Here is a 15155-nt window from a genome sequence, read left to right as displayed (position 1 = left end):
GCAATTATAGGCGAAAGGCATTAAATGTCATTCCATTTACAAGAGAATATATAGAAAAATAGCAGAAATATGAGTGGAACAATATCTGTAATAACCATGTACTATAATTTTTATATATACTATAGAATAAATAATAGATATACTATTAATTCTATAGTTTATATAAAAATAACTGTATGAGTTTATAATAGATATTGTTTCTCTCTTAAGCACTATTCTGTTACTTAACATTATAGCGTTTAGAGAAATTTCGGAAGAAAGTGATAATAATAAATTCTTTGTTAATTTGTTTTATTATTAACACAATTGTCTTTCAATAACTTTCATGCGATGTATATGTAGGGTAAATTATATGTTTGTTTGAACAAAATGACTGTAGCATTTTTGGTTCACAACAATTTTTTACAGTGAATAATCTTTCTCTCGATATATAGGGGAATATCTCACGGTGTACCAGTTCAATTAGTGAAGTTCTCTACAGCATTTTGCGATATGTTAAGAAATGCTTTACAAGAGCCTGGTTACAGGCTCCTCGGGGAGGTATGCAGATCTGAAGTCAATTATTGCTTAGTCTAATGAAATGATAAATAATAATCCAGTCAAAGCGTAGAGTTTATGAAGAAACCATGCAGTTAATAGAGAGTAAAAGTGCTCAAGTACACTGACTTAACTAGCCTCAACATAATAATTCTTCGAATTAAATAAGTGTAGAAAAAAAACACTTTTATTAACAAATTATCACACTCAGTGGTATATAGAAAGGGACCGGAAAGTGATCGAAACTAACCACAACACAATCCCCTCAAAGAAAATATTTAATTTTATTTTACATTAGTTAAATGTATTTCTCTCAATTACAAGTTTTTATATGAAATTGGAATTAGCTCCCGAAAGGCCCCTCAAATGAGTCTCCATGTACGCCCCTCCTCTTGCTATGAAGACCACAACTCAAGCACATCGAAGCGAAGCATTTGCGTGGAAAGGAACGCACTCAGCAGAAGTACATAAAACCGACAAAAGCAATTAATAAACAATTTTTGAATAATTTAAATAATTTTTTTTTATTCTTTAACCTTCTTTTTATTGTACATTTTATTTACAGGTTAAAGTAAATATCCACAAACATCCACGGCTAATTAAATACACCCATCAACCGCACTTCACATGTCCATTGACAGATATTGAACTCAATGAAAAAAAAACAACAACAACAACAACAGTATTTTTAATGTAAAAACAATTTAAAAAAAAAAAAGACGGAAAAAACTTGACCCTTCGAAATAAAAAAATTAATGCTGACGTTTGCATAAAAATTATTATTAATTTTTGATGATTGAATTTTAATAATTTTTTTACTTTCTAAATTTTACATACCTGCATTAATTAAATTTCCGTTTTATAACTACTACAATTATTTACATTTATTATGGAATGTTCTACTTTTCATGCGCTTGTCAGTCTTTTAAATTGCAACGTACTAGCAAAAATAACAATAACAACAACAACAAGACAATCGAATTTGTTATATGCAACGAAATTGCAAAAATGTAAACAAAGGATTCGTACAATATAAACCCACTGTAATTTATTAATTTAAATTTAATAACATTTAACACAACTTGATATTTTTCTAATACTATTTTCTCACAGCTGATTATGCGAAAAATGAATTAATTCGAAAATCAAGAAACACAAAAATAATAACACAGCAAAAGCGGCAAATTTATCCGCCGCACTCGTTCGTAACCACACACAATCGCACGAAAAGTTGAAAACTAAAAGCACCAACAATAATTCTAATTGGAAGCAGTACTAGTATAACACTTAACCAGTGTTATACATCAAAATGTATAACAGTTGACAATTATATGCTACCAGATGTGGTATTTATGATAACTGCCATACGTATTATGCTGTGTACGACTTCAAGTAAATTGAGGTAAAGTATACTGAAATTTCCTAGGGATTTTTGGCACTACACTTATGTAAATATTTATTTATTTATTTTTTACACTTATTATTTTTGGTTAAAAGTTTTCAAATTCATTTATAAAATTTCCACAATGGTAACACCTAATTTATCTAATTTACCCTAAGGGCCATGTCTTTTAGGAGCAAATTACTACATTTCTAATACGTTTTGGAAAAAATTGCAGTAAGCCTTATTTTATAAATCACTAATAATATAATTATTACATTATTATTATTAAAAAAACTCGTAAGTACTGATAACGTTTATTATAAGCCAATAAAATAATAAATTAATATTATTACTGCCTCTATGAGTTTTTTCTTTTTAGTTATTTTTGATAGCAAATTGAAAGCAGCTAAATTTCCTTTTAAATTTAAGCACATCCAAGAAATAGTAAAAATACAAAATTGGCAATACTAATATGACAGTGCATAACACGCATTTTCGACATAGCCCGAAAGAGCGAATTTTGTTGTGCCCGAGACACTCTGTATAATATGGTCCTAATCGAAATTCTGGTAAATACCAACATTCGCCATATCGACATAATTTATTATTTCCCTCAATTTACCATATATTTACTCGAACTCCCACACGACCTTAATAACAATGTAAAATGAGTTTGAAGAAATATATTATAAATCTTAATTTCGTCTTCGTTTTGGCAAAATTAAGTTGTTTTTTCCATATAAAATTCAGTTTTATGGTTAGAACAAAATAAAAAAAAACGGCCTTAATTTCATTGAAACGAAGGCTAAAATTAAAAGAACTTCATAAGCATCTACGCGAAAAATAAATTTTAAGCAAAAGAAAAGTTGAGGTAACGAAAAAGTGACATTTATTTTTAAGAACAGCTTTAATAAAGCCGGGAAAATATTTTGAAAGTAATGCAAATTTTTAAATTTGAATATGGAGATAAAACTGTAATTGTTATTAATTTAAAATAGAGTGAAACATAATAATATACATATCTAAAATCCACTGAAACTAATAAAACTACAAAACTACTGCCATTTTTTATAGTTATAATAATCAAGAACAAGGTTATTATAACTATATAACTATTATATATTATAGAACAACAACCATATGATTTTCTTAATTTGGAGCAGTATGAACACTTTTCAAATTACCTTAATTTCGTTTTAACAAAGTTAAGGGAATTTGACTGTCTAAGCAAAGTATAATACTTGTATCATGATTAAAAATTATTATAATAAATAATGTTTATTGCTAATAGAAGTTATATTTTATTATAGTCCACTTTAATGTGTAATAAAATAATTTGTTTATTTCTGAAACAATTGATTTTTTATCAAAGCATTATAAAAAAAAATATCTTTAGAAATATTTATATTAAAATTAACATAATTAAATGATATAGCCAACAGCATGTTCAATAAATGTCATGCAATTGTTTCTGTAGATATATTGCAATACCGGATTTAATGCCATTTAAACACAAGGTTGTATTCTTTTAAGTTAAAACTCTTTTAAGAAATAATAATGAAAATAAAGTTTGTTTTAAAAAAGTTATAATATGTTTGAGTCATTAAAAATAGATTTGTTATTATATTGAAGCAAAATAGCCAGCTTAAACAGGTTTTTTGAACAATTATATTACTTTTATTTATTGCATTAAATCACTGCTGGCTTTAACGGGCTATAATAACACTTTTTTTTTCTTAACATTACGTTTACATTAATTCAATATATATTTTTATGGCATATTGTGTCATTTTTTAAATAAAATCCATACAGGCAAATCCATACGTAGCAAATTTTTTACATCATTCTGCACAACATTTTCCTACACTTATTTAATTCCACAATTTTGTAGTATTTCACCAAAATAGCAACTGTCAAATAATACACCAGCTTGGGAACACTAGCGAATCTGTCATTCTTTCCGTAAACCATTTTGATGCAAACAATTTCATAAATTTTCTCGGTGTTTAATTTATTACAAATTAATAAAAATGGATGACGATTTTGATAATGATGAGTAAGTTTATTTAATATTTGCATAATATAAAAGTTGTTATCAGTTGAAAATGGATTAAATTTATGTGATATACATTTTTTAGAGTTGGCGGTGATGAATTTGATGATGTCGATGAAGAGGACAACATCGATGACATTAACCAAGATGAAGAAGAAGATAACATTGAGATTATTGCACCAGGCAGTGCTGGTGGTGGTGTACCAAAATCTAAAAGAATTACCACAAAGTACATGACTAAGTACGAACGTGCGCGTGTACTTGGGACACGTGCCTTGCAAATTGCGATGTGTGCACCGATTATGGTAGAATTGGAAGGTGAAACGGATCCATTGCAAATTGCTATGAAAGAGCTTAAGCAGAAGAAAATTCCTATCATCATAAGACGTTATTTGCCTGATCATTCGTACGAAGATTGGAGCATAGATGAATTGACTATTGTTGATCATTAAATATTTAACGTCTTAGTTGTAAGATTTTTGCTACAATTGCCTTTAATATACGAAATTGATAACACATTAAAAACATGTAGCAATAATAAAATATAATCATTAAGTAATTTTAGATATAACATAAATTTTTTTATTTGTGCTTGATAAGCAGTGACAGGTAGCCCGCTTAGACACAAATTATGACCCAAAGTGATTGCTAATTATTATTTATAACTAGAAAGAGATACCATTATGAACGGATATTTAATTTTTCTTAGATAAACAATTTTTCTTTGGAGTTTTAAAATTTGTAGAGGTAGTAGAATATTATAAATTGCAATTGCAATTGCAATTTTCTCTCACTTGCAAACGTTAACTATTAAAAATACTTCTGCAATTAAAACTTCAGTTCATATATAAATAAATACATCAGATTTATATTTGTACAGGTTAATAAATAAAATTTTTGTTACATTAACTTAAACGGTACAAATTTTTATATTAGCTCCAAGCATAACCGCATTCTTTATCATAACATACACGCTCTAGCAAAGCAACTGAATATTGTCCAGTTCGACACATGCATTCAATAACCGCTTCATTTAAACCGCAATCACATAAACTACCCTGTTGAAATACTTGATGTGCATCTGTGCCTTCTGTAGTGTTCGTGTTGCTACAGTTTGGATCCTCTGTTAGTGCTTGTGTCGCCTTACTAAATGCTAAAGTATTATTACTGCTGGCTAGCGCAGCACTGAAGGTATTTTTAGTTTCTGATAATAATTGAAAAATATATGGCAAAAATGTTGGCAAAACAATTCCTTTAGCTTCGATACTATTATAGTCTACTCCATCCATTCGTACTTTATTTGAACGTAATGTTAGATGCTGCATAGTAGCTTTTGGAAATGCCACTGGTGCAAGTAACGTTGGTGGCACGCCAGCTAAACGTCCAATACTGCTAATAGTACTCTTAGCGTTAAGTAGGAAACTAAAGAATCCTTGGCATTCAACACCTTCGATTAATAGTAAAGAATTATCACTGAAATCCTCTGCCATTTCCTTTGCTTTAATTTTACGTGTGTGTGCGGTTTGTATTTTTCGTATTTCTTTTTCATCCACACCCAAACTTTCAAGCCATTCATCCTCTTCTTGTTCATCGTTACCACCTGTATTGACTCCTGAAAATGTATATGAAATTAATGATTTTTTGAAATTATTATATTAAGAATATAAAAGAATTAGATTAATAATTTATTATTTCTATTAAAGATTTTATATCCGATTATTTTATCATTTGAATGAGATGTTTTCAAACACATCTAGAACTAATATTTTTAAAATAAAAATGGGTTTAGAAGGCTACTAAACGTGTACTATATTGTAATCTCAATCAGATCTTAACTCCATACTTTAAGTACGATACATTTAAACAATAAAAGTAAGAAACTATATAAAATTTATAACCATAATCAAAATCCTGTAAATAAAAATACATGAAGTTTTAAATATTAACTATAGTAAATGAATTTATTGTAATGATTTTATTATTGTTTATATAGGAACTATTTATATTTGGTGGCAAAGAAGTAAGGATTTATACTGAGACAACTACATGTTGTTGTTGTAACCCGCAGGGATCTGAAAGCAGATAACATGAAATGAAACACAAGACGTTTACATGAGTAGGGAAGTGGGTGGGTAGAGGTTAGCGATGATGAAGGGGGAGGAAGGAGGATGTGGAGGAATTCGGTGGGAGGTTTATATTGAACACCATCCCATTATTACATCGTTCACTTTGCTGAGTATATAAGGCACCTGAACAAAAAATAATTGGATATAAGGTATTTAAGAAAATAACAGTGGACACAAATAAATAATAGAGAGACTACATGTCGATTATGCAAACCAACCGAAATATCACTCATTAGTTACGCAAACAGCAGTGAGCACATATAAATAATAGAGAGACTTATTTTTAATAATTCAACGCAAGTGTCCATTCTTTAACTATGCAAAACGAGCTGAAATCATTCACTATAGGCAAAAAATAAAAAATTGACTCCAGTCGGTGTTTTTCAGAATCTTCTAAATAAGGGTTTGAAGCCACGAACCAACTTGGTTCATGACATTATTCTGTGATAATTTTTAGGTACAGTGTTCCTTTTACTTTGGACATTGCTTATACATTTTGAAAGAAGATTATAAAATATTTAACGCGACCTGGTAAATAACACTACCAGTTCCTTTCTTTCCCAGCATTGCTTATATATTTTTAATTAACAATACGCAAAAAGTATATTTTAAATTGCAGCATAAAAATATAATATCGCATACCATCCGTCAATAGATTTTGACTTAACAAATATAAGTCGTTTATTCTGAAGGCTATGTTCTAAATGGTAAGTTTATTAAATTATATCAATATTTATTCATAAAAATATATGTAAAAGAAATCTAATAAACTTCACCTTCTTGGTCAGGATTTTCCACAGTAACAATACTCCCGCTTTCTTCCGAATAGTTACCATCAGCTGATCGATTTAAGCCTCCATCATTTTTTAGCGGCATTGTAAATTCTATACCTTCTTGTCTTAAATTACTGCGTATACCACGCGTTGACGGTGTCATTAGAGCATGCATTTCCGTACGTCCAGCAGTGCCCGCAGCTCTAAATAGCACAGTGAAAGTATTTGCGCAAACATAGAAATATGGACATTGTAATCCTCTCAGCAAATGAAATAAACCGTGGAAGCTAAAATCCCAATCTTCAGCCAGTGCTTTACGTTCACGTTCACCTATTGTTATACCAATGTTTTCTTTTGAATTACGCGGGAATAGTGTCATCCAAGGTAAGTGCGGATGTTGCCAATAGTAAGCAGCTTGATTGAAACGTGTTGCAGGTGATATATCCAACATGCCGTATTCATTTTGCGAGTAAATGCAACGCACAAAACTAGTAAGTCCACTGGCCATTTGTGAAGTCTTTAGCGTAGTTGTAGGTAAATCACTTTCACAAAAGATACGCACACGCGTCTTCAAACTCCAGTCCATGGGTAAATGCTTACTAAATATTTGTTCTTCAATTGCATCATCTTCATCAGCTTGATGTAAGAATTGCGAAAACGCATTTGAATCGAATGACTTTAAAACTAATTTTGCTGGTGCCACTTTGACAGGAGTTTCGCGTACAAAAGCCTCAGTAGTTGTCGCGTTTGTGTTTATAAATGCAAGCAAAGTGTCATCCTGCTCAAGCAACACCTGATCGTTTCGCGCCTTTTTGCTTTCATTCTCTGCTGATCTGTAGAGTAAATTAAGTTATTTTTTTTATGTGACTAAAGAGGAAATTGTGTTGCGGGTGTGATTACTTTGCAAACGGATTTTTGCGCTTCTGTGCTATTTTTGCCTCCAAGAGGCTCGCTTTATCCTCAAGAACTACATTTTCGTTGTTATTGGTTTGCTTAAATCGTGCGGCTAATTGTTTCTTTTTTTGCTTCAGTCGTTGTAATTTAATTAACTAAAAATTAATTATAAAATTAAATTAAATATAAAAAATAGTAAATTTTTGTGGTAAACCTCATTTGGACGTTTCCAATTTTGTGATATATTTTTGGTGTCAGTATTGGACATTTACAATTACAAACAAGTACGTTAATTAATAATTATTATAAATATAACTATGCTTTATTTAATTTCTAAATATTACAAAAAAACAAAAACTTAATCTACAAGCTGAATCACAAAACGCGCTAAAATCTTTGTATACAATGGATTTTTTTGTTGTTTTCTCGGTGACAGCAGTCGTATATACGATATTATAAGACAAGACAACGTTTTATCGTTTTGTTTATAATTAGTGTTGTGAAATACATTAGAAAAAATTTTATAATTTTTGTTAAAATTAATTAAGTTATAAATATTTCTATATTAGTTGTAATTGAATATTTGCGTTGCAGAGTTCTTATTATTAGACAGTAACATATAACTGATCACTCATAAAAAATTTGATTAATAATCTGACCTTCTTCTAGGTAGCGGAAACAGCTCCATATTTTTGAAATTCGTCTTAAGCTGTACCGTTCATGTCAGTCTCATCAGTACTGTCCTATCGAGAAAGACCATCTTTGAAGTCAGAAAGGTTTTCTTATTGAAAAGAGATGGTAATTAACCAATTAATTTCACAATAAGACTAGTGCAATGAATGGTTTGGCTGAACTCCATTCATGCAAGATTATCTATAGACTCAAAGCCATTGATTGAGCTCCATATTGTTCTATTTCGGCTTAAGCTGCACCGTTCTTGGCAGTCTCATCAGTACTGTTCTATCGAGAAAGACCCTCTCTAAAGTCAGAAAGATTTTCTTATTGAACAGAGACTGTAATAAATCAACTAATTCCAAAAAAGACTGTAGTGCAATGAATAGTTTGGCTAAACTTTATTCATACAAGATTATCTATAGACTCAAAGCCATTGATTTCAACATAAACATCAAAAGAAAACCTCGCAATATGTAATAAACCCTACCCCCTTCAATATCACACATTCTCCTTAACTCATGCCCTTGCTTTCTGATTTAGATGAACCTAATTCACTAGGTATTAAGTCTATCTACACACTCATCTCTCTCCTTTGATTACTGGAATGAAGTTTCCACATTGCCGTGGAAATTTTCTCCATTCATTCCTAAGAGGTGGTTTTAGTGGGTTCAAGTCTCACATCAAAAAAAAAAAAATAAAGTATATAAATATTTTAAAAGAAAAAAATAAAAAGAAAAATAATCATTCCATAAAATACAGGGCTTTTATAGGTTTTACTAATACTTATACCGATTATATATTCGTTAAAAAAAAAAAAATATATATATATATATAAATACATATATTATATATTCGTTTTATTTGGTCATATCGATAAATATACTTGTAAATTTTTTTTCTAATATCTTTGTGTCTATTTCCATTCAACTTATTTAAAAACTAAGAGCACAATTTGCATTGCAGCAAATAACCAGACGGTGATATTCATATCGGTTCGATTTTTCGAGCTAAACAGAAATTAAATATTTATGGAATATCGAATGTTGTCATCAGTGCTATACAAATATTTTGAAAACTAATATTTCGTTTCCACTGGGTTTGTTAAACTACTTACCTTACTTGAGAATCAAGAAATGCAAGCAATCTCAAGTAAATTAACTAATCTAACGAAGCCAGTGGAAACATATAATAAGACTCTTTCCACAAATTTTATTGAGAGTTTACAACATCCAACCCTTCAATAGTGGATTGCTACTTACGAAATCGATGTAATGAAAAGAATGTGAAGTACTTCTTTTCACGTAAGGAAAACAATGCTGACTTACTAATAGAATCGAAAAACTCTATAAATAATGAGTCAGTAGTCGAATGGAAAGCGAGTACAACATCTACTTCTTTTTAAATGTAAGTCAATCTAAAGATTAGAAGTGTATTCATACATAATTTCTGAACCTGAGTACTTATTATTTCATTGTTATTATTATTATTATTATTATGAATATTTATTATTTAAAAACTACAACAATCAATAATTTGTTGGTTGGTATAAAATATAAACAGGGAAGATAGACAATTTGTGGAAAAAAATTTAATTGTAGTTTAAAAAATTGTTTAATGTCAAGATAAACTTCTTTGCTGGATTTATGGTAGTATATTTATCCAACAATAGACGTATGTCCGACTTAATGGTTATTAATTTATGTTCCCATAATCAATTGCAAAAATTAAAAATATATAGAAAGTAAAACTGTTAAAATATATCGAAAAATAATTTTCAAATAATTTTAAAAATTGATTTTCGAGACTTTCCTAAATCAATCGGCTTTGCGACAGAAAAGATTCAATGCCTTAACATACTAGGGGTACTTATCTAAACTGTTAAATGCCTTATAAACCTTACAAATGTATAAATATATTTACTTGGTAAATAAAGTGTCATATTTTATATAAAAAATAGTTTACACAACTTGATAAATTTACAGGAAAATTTTGCCGAATAAATTTATATCGTATAAATTTATTTGTTGTCAATACACAGTTGTATTCCAACACAAGCAAAAGTTGATATAAATAGTGTTATCATACAACAGATCGATAAATTTACACAAATATTTCATTAAGTGCGTTCATATAACCGTGTACGTAAAGGCATAAAATTATAAATTTGATACTTGTATGAGTTCCCTTATTATTTAACAAACGTATCAAAATAAAAAGCAGAATTTGGCAGAAACTGATTTGTCAGCAACCTCTTGAAAAATTTGAGGGGTTAATTGATTATTCAGGACTGGATGAATAACTCAAAAGATTTAATTGTTCGCATCTTTTAGTTTCTCACGTGCAAAATCTGTACGATGATTAAGTTTACAGCTCCATCTGGTAGAACTTGCAGGAAAATGAATTTTTGAGTTTCTGGAACTGAAATATGTATGAAAATTGATTTGGTACTAATTATCACTAGAACTTATGGGAACACATACTATGAGATTTGGAAACTAAACAGTTAAAAACAAAATTTTACTACTGTTGGAAAACAAGAGGGAAAATATATGTATGTCATGTAGAACCCCTTAAGTTTTCCTTAGCACAACAAAGATATAATCGTGACGACACAAGATCGAAGAAAATAGAAACAGGACTTGTAAATTGTGGTCATATATAGATTTAGATAAAGAGGGCATAGAGAAATAAAAAAATTATGTATTAATATCCCTTAAATAGTTTATAGAAATATCTCTCATTTTAATAACTCCACGTGACAACAGCACGTGGAGAACTGTGAAGTTAAATAAAAATATTTTCCGGGTATAAATTCTACAAAAATTAGAACTGGACCATAGGTCGGCATGGAGCTAGGTGGGCTGCCCTGTGGTATCTCTGTAATGCGTGTCTACCAGCTCTGGAAGAAAGGACACCAGAACATCTGATATGTTTATGTCTAGCTTTGGCCAGAACTAGGCTTAAGTTTCTGGGGACTCCTTTCTTCAACACACTCGGCGATATCTCAAGCAGTAGCATTGGCCAGATTCTTGCCTTTATAAATGCCTCTGGTTGGTTCTAGTTTAACCTTCTCTCTTCTAATAGTGGTATTACGAGGTTTTGAGGATTCAAAACGACTTTTTTAGCTAATTGAGGAGGACTCGTTCTTTCTTCCACCACAACTAACTAAGTAAGAACTGTTTAACGAAATATTATTTCTTAATAGTGTGAAAAATGTGTGTTAATATTGCCAGTTAAAAAAATTTAAAAAAACTACTTTTTCACCTAATAAAGAACGTACATTTTGACAACAAATCCGATTCTGCGCAATGTTCATATCTGGAAAATTTTTTGAATGAAATTCCGATGGACTCAACTGGTGCGACGATTATCATACACGCAATCATTTTGAGTAGTGGAGTATCTATACATGCACTCACAGTAACAGCTGCAAATATAGAAAAAATCAATAAGTGAAAAATTAATCACTCGGAAAGAGTACAGCAATATGCTACTGCAAAAATTTGGTTAGTAGAACTACTTTTATATAATTTCCAAAAAAATGGAAAGAAAAGTTGAGAATAACTGTTGAAAACTTTTCATTAAAATAAAATTACTTTTAGGAGCAGCGGCAATGGCTAAAAAGTACATGGTACTTGCTATTTTATTGGCATCAGCGAATTGTTATGTGCACGCCTATACTCCCATATCAAAGGAAAATATATTTGCGGATGTTTTACTTTCGGAAATATTGAGTCGTATGGATAAGGATATGGATCCGCTTAACAATAATTATTTCGATATGGACGCAGATTTACCAAAAGCAGTTGATTTAGTTTCACGTTCTTCTAAGAATCACCCATCCGAGGATTACGAGTATCGTAGCATGTTTGGTGGTGCCTCACATCCATCAATACGTGATCAAGAATATTTGCCACATAATTCACTTTGGGGTCATCAATATGTATCTGGCGGAATGGGTGAGGTACCTAATCGTTACAATACTATTGTTAAGACCGATGCTAGTTTACCTGCTTACTGTAATCCACCAAATCCATGCCCATTTGGTTATGAGGAGAGCCAAGGTTGCATATCAGATTTTGAAAATACTGCTATTTTTAGTCGTGAATTTCAAGCAGCACAGGAATGTACCTGTGATAATGAACATATGTTTGATTGTGCTGGTCAGGATAGGAGCGCCAATAATAATGAAATGACCTCTACAATGGAAAAATTTTTAATGCATCAATTCCAGAATGATAATGGCATTGATAATACTAATGCAGTGGTTAAGAAGTTTTATAATTTTGGTAAATCTGACGGAAATAATCCTTTCTTACAAGGTGAGAAATTGCCAATTGCAGCCAAAAAAGGCGATCATATTCAACTCTAAATTATTGCAGCAGCCAATCGTACTTGTACTTACTTGAGAAACAAATAAATAAATTAAAAATAACAAAAAATAACAAAAAAAAAACAAAATCACGAAAAGATAAATATAAAATGATAGCACATTTAAATTTAAATTCTGTAATTGTTACCACAACTTAATGTAGTGATTTATGCGTTTTTATAGTATATAAGAAAGAAATATATATATCTAACTCTATATCAACTAAAGCATCTGAAATAAACTGATACTGTTGTCAAATGAAAATGTTCTAAGTTTAATGGATCCATTGTTGTGAAATGTTAGTGCATTTAATGATCCAAACTAAAATCTGTTAAAAATAAATAAATAATATAATCACATAACATATGTTTTATATGTTTCCCATTTCTCTAGATTCGTTGCAGCTCTCATATAAGTTCTTTAAATAGGAGTTGTGAAAACTAGGACAATATAAAAATGTCAAAGAATTAACTACAAATTAAACCACCTTCACTTAACGCATGTATGCAGTCAATACTCATCTACTTCAAACATATACCTCTATAAAAATATTCTCAACGTTTAAAATTAACTCATGCATGAAGTCAGTACTCATCTACTTCAAACATATACCTCTATAAAAATATTCTCAACGTTAAAAATTGTTCAAGAAATATATGCAATATATAGTAGAGACTCGGCATCTGATAATTTTTCCACAAATAAACGTACTTTTGGCGTTTAATAATAAAACTAATACAAATTTATAAAGTATAATTAAATATAATTCAATTTGAAATTTAAAAGTAAGCAAATTTAAATTGCATATTTATAGGAGCAGAAACTTATATCCTGGAAGAAAGTAATTTTTTTGTCTAGGAATATATAACATTTCTATTAGGACTAAAAATTTGGATTCTTGTAAATTTTCTTCTTCAATTAACATTTTAATATTGTAGAAAAATATAGGAATATTCTACATAGACTTTCTTAGAAACAAAAATGTATTTTCTTTAACTGTAAAACATCCAAAAATGGATAAAAAAATTTTTACGTTTTTAAATTTTAACTTTTATTATGCAGAGAAAACGCCGTAAGAGGTGAAAAAAATGTCTTGTGGATGTCATATCCCTCAGATGAGAAAATTATGATGACCAAGAAACCCTCAATAAACATGTCACTAAAACGGTGGCACAAATGTACAGACATCATATTTATGGTATATACAAACTTTATGACTCTTAATAACTTATATCAGAGAAATTTTAATTTTTTTTTAAATGTTATATACACTGGGTATTTAGGTAATACCACTTGATTCCTAGCTGTCAGATTTTGTTGGACATTTACTGTCTCTAAAATCCTTGCAGGATTTTAGTCGAGAGCTTTAATGACTGCCTGAATGTCTGACATGTCTAGACTTTTTTTACGTGATTACCTGCCTTATTGACTCAACACTACGGTGTTCTAAAGACACGTATTAAGATAATGCGCCGATAGATGACCCATTGGAATTCCAAAAAATTCTGCCGGTTGCAATTGAATTATGTATTTCGTATAACTTTCCCCTTGGTAAAGAGTGGGGCCCATCAAACGTCCCATGATTTTTGGGTCACAGTATCCGGTATAAAAGCGTTAAGTCAAGCTGAATGAAAGTAAATAAATACCACCATTTTTCCCGCATAAATTCGGATTTTAACCACAACCACCTCGACACTGTCAACCTTAATTAGTCAGAACAGCAGGCAATGAACCTACACATCTTCGGTTGGGTGACGTAAGTGAAAATTCACTCACTACCATTTACATTTCAAGCAGTGTCGGATGGTGGAGTGGGATTTTATTCAACAGTTATTCCTTACCTCGAGAATACTCTTACCGCTGACCATGTTTGATATGAGGATTATCTTCTTTTGTCGTAAAAGAAATAAAAAATTTGACTTGACTTGATAAATATTTTGTCGAATTTAGCTGTTTCGTCGTTCAAATTGAAACAATAAACTCAGGCAGTGAGGATAAAACTTTTAACTTTTAGCTGCTAATAGCTAATAAACTTAGCTCTAAGTTTAAGTCTTAATGTAATGAATATCAACATTCGACGTGTTAAAAAACCCTTATCGTTGAGTACCTGAATTTATTAAAAGTGAACAAATTCTAAAATATCTATTCAAAGTATACTTAGCAATGGTGGATTTTCCGATAGAAATAGACAATAATATTTAAAAATTATACAGTAGGTCTAGGTCGCTAGCGAACTATTACATAGTTTACGATTATAACTCATGTAGTATCCACATAGTCAATCATTTAAATCCTCTCCAAATTACTTTACAAGGACAGTAGCAAATTTTAAAATGCCAAT

General features: G+C 30.1%; 4 protein-coding genes across 4 annotated transcripts in view; 3 read left to right on the top strand and 1 right to left on the bottom strand.

Moving 5' to 3' along the window:
• LOC119675889 (DNA N6-methyl adenine demethylase-like) overlaps positions 1-1107 on the top strand; it is a 4144-nt gene extending 3037 nt beyond the window's left edge. The window contains exon 3 of the mRNA XM_038087106.1: positions 1103-1107. Coding sequence (XP_037943034.1) covers positions 1103-1107 — 5 coding nt within the window. The remainder of the gene's footprint in view (positions 1-1102) is intronic.
• Positions 1108-3859: 2752 nt separating this feature from the next.
• On the top strand, positions 3860-4538 carry LOC119680533 (DNA-directed RNA polymerases I, II, and III subunit RPABC2-like). Its single transcript, XM_038093383.1, has 2 exons — positions 3860-3977; positions 4060-4538. The coding sequence occupies exons 1-2, from the start codon at positions 3952-3954 to the stop codon at positions 4424-4426; spliced, it is 393 nt and encodes a 130-aa protein (XP_037949311.1). The 5' UTR covers positions 3860-3951; the 3' UTR covers positions 4427-4538.
• A 205-nt stretch (positions 4539-4743) lies between these two features.
• Positions 4744-8133, bottom strand: LOC119680532 (protein downstream neighbor of son homolog). The gene is made up of 4 exons (XM_038093382.1): positions 7982-8133; positions 7774-7922; positions 6877-7706; positions 4744-5586 (listed from the first exon to the last, which is right to left on the bottom strand). The coding sequence occupies exons 1-4, from the start codon at positions 8033-8035 to the stop codon at positions 4907-4909; spliced, it is 1713 nt and encodes a 570-aa protein (XP_037949310.1). The 5' UTR covers positions 8036-8133; the 3' UTR covers positions 4744-4906.
• Positions 8134-11819: 3686 nt separating this feature from the next.
• Positions 11820-12898, top strand: LOC119680454. The gene is made up of 2 exons (XM_038093273.1): positions 11820-11948; positions 12045-12898. Exons 1-2 carry the CDS (start codon positions 11930-11932, stop codon positions 12812-12814), a joined length of 789 nt encoding a protein of 262 aa, XP_037949201.1. The 5' UTR covers positions 11820-11929; the 3' UTR covers positions 12815-12898.
• Positions 12899-15155: the final 2257 nt, after the last annotated feature.

This window comes from Teleopsis dalmanni, chromosome 2, assembly GCF_002237135.1.
Source record: "Teleopsis dalmanni isolate 2A chromosome 2, ASM223713v2, whole genome shotgun sequence".
In the NCBI taxonomy this organism is placed as follows: Eukaryota; Metazoa; Arthropoda; class Insecta; order Diptera; family Diopsidae; genus Teleopsis; species Teleopsis dalmanni.
The sequence above is the reverse complement of the archived record's forward strand: the minus strand, read 5'-3'. Positions and strand labels throughout refer to the sequence as shown.

Coding starts and splice junctions, on each gene's coding strand:
- LOC119680533 (XM_038093383.1), top strand. CDS start 3,952: ATGGATGACGATTTTGATAATGATGA. Junction 3,978..4,059: donor GACGATTTTGATAATGATGA/GTAAGTTTATTT, acceptor TACATTTTTTAG/AGTTGGCGGTGATGAATTTG.
- LOC119680532 (XM_038093382.1), bottom strand. CDS start 8,035: ATGTCCAATACTGACACCAAAAATATATCACAAAATTGGAAACGTCCA. Junction 7,707..7,773: donor CGCAAAAATCCGTTTGCAAA/GTAATCACACCC, acceptor TTTACTCTACAG/ATCAGCAGAGAATGAAAGCA. Junction 5,587..6,876: donor GGAAAATCCTGACCAAGAAG/GTGAAGTTTATT, acceptor ATACATTTTCAG/GAGTCAATACAGGTGGTAAC.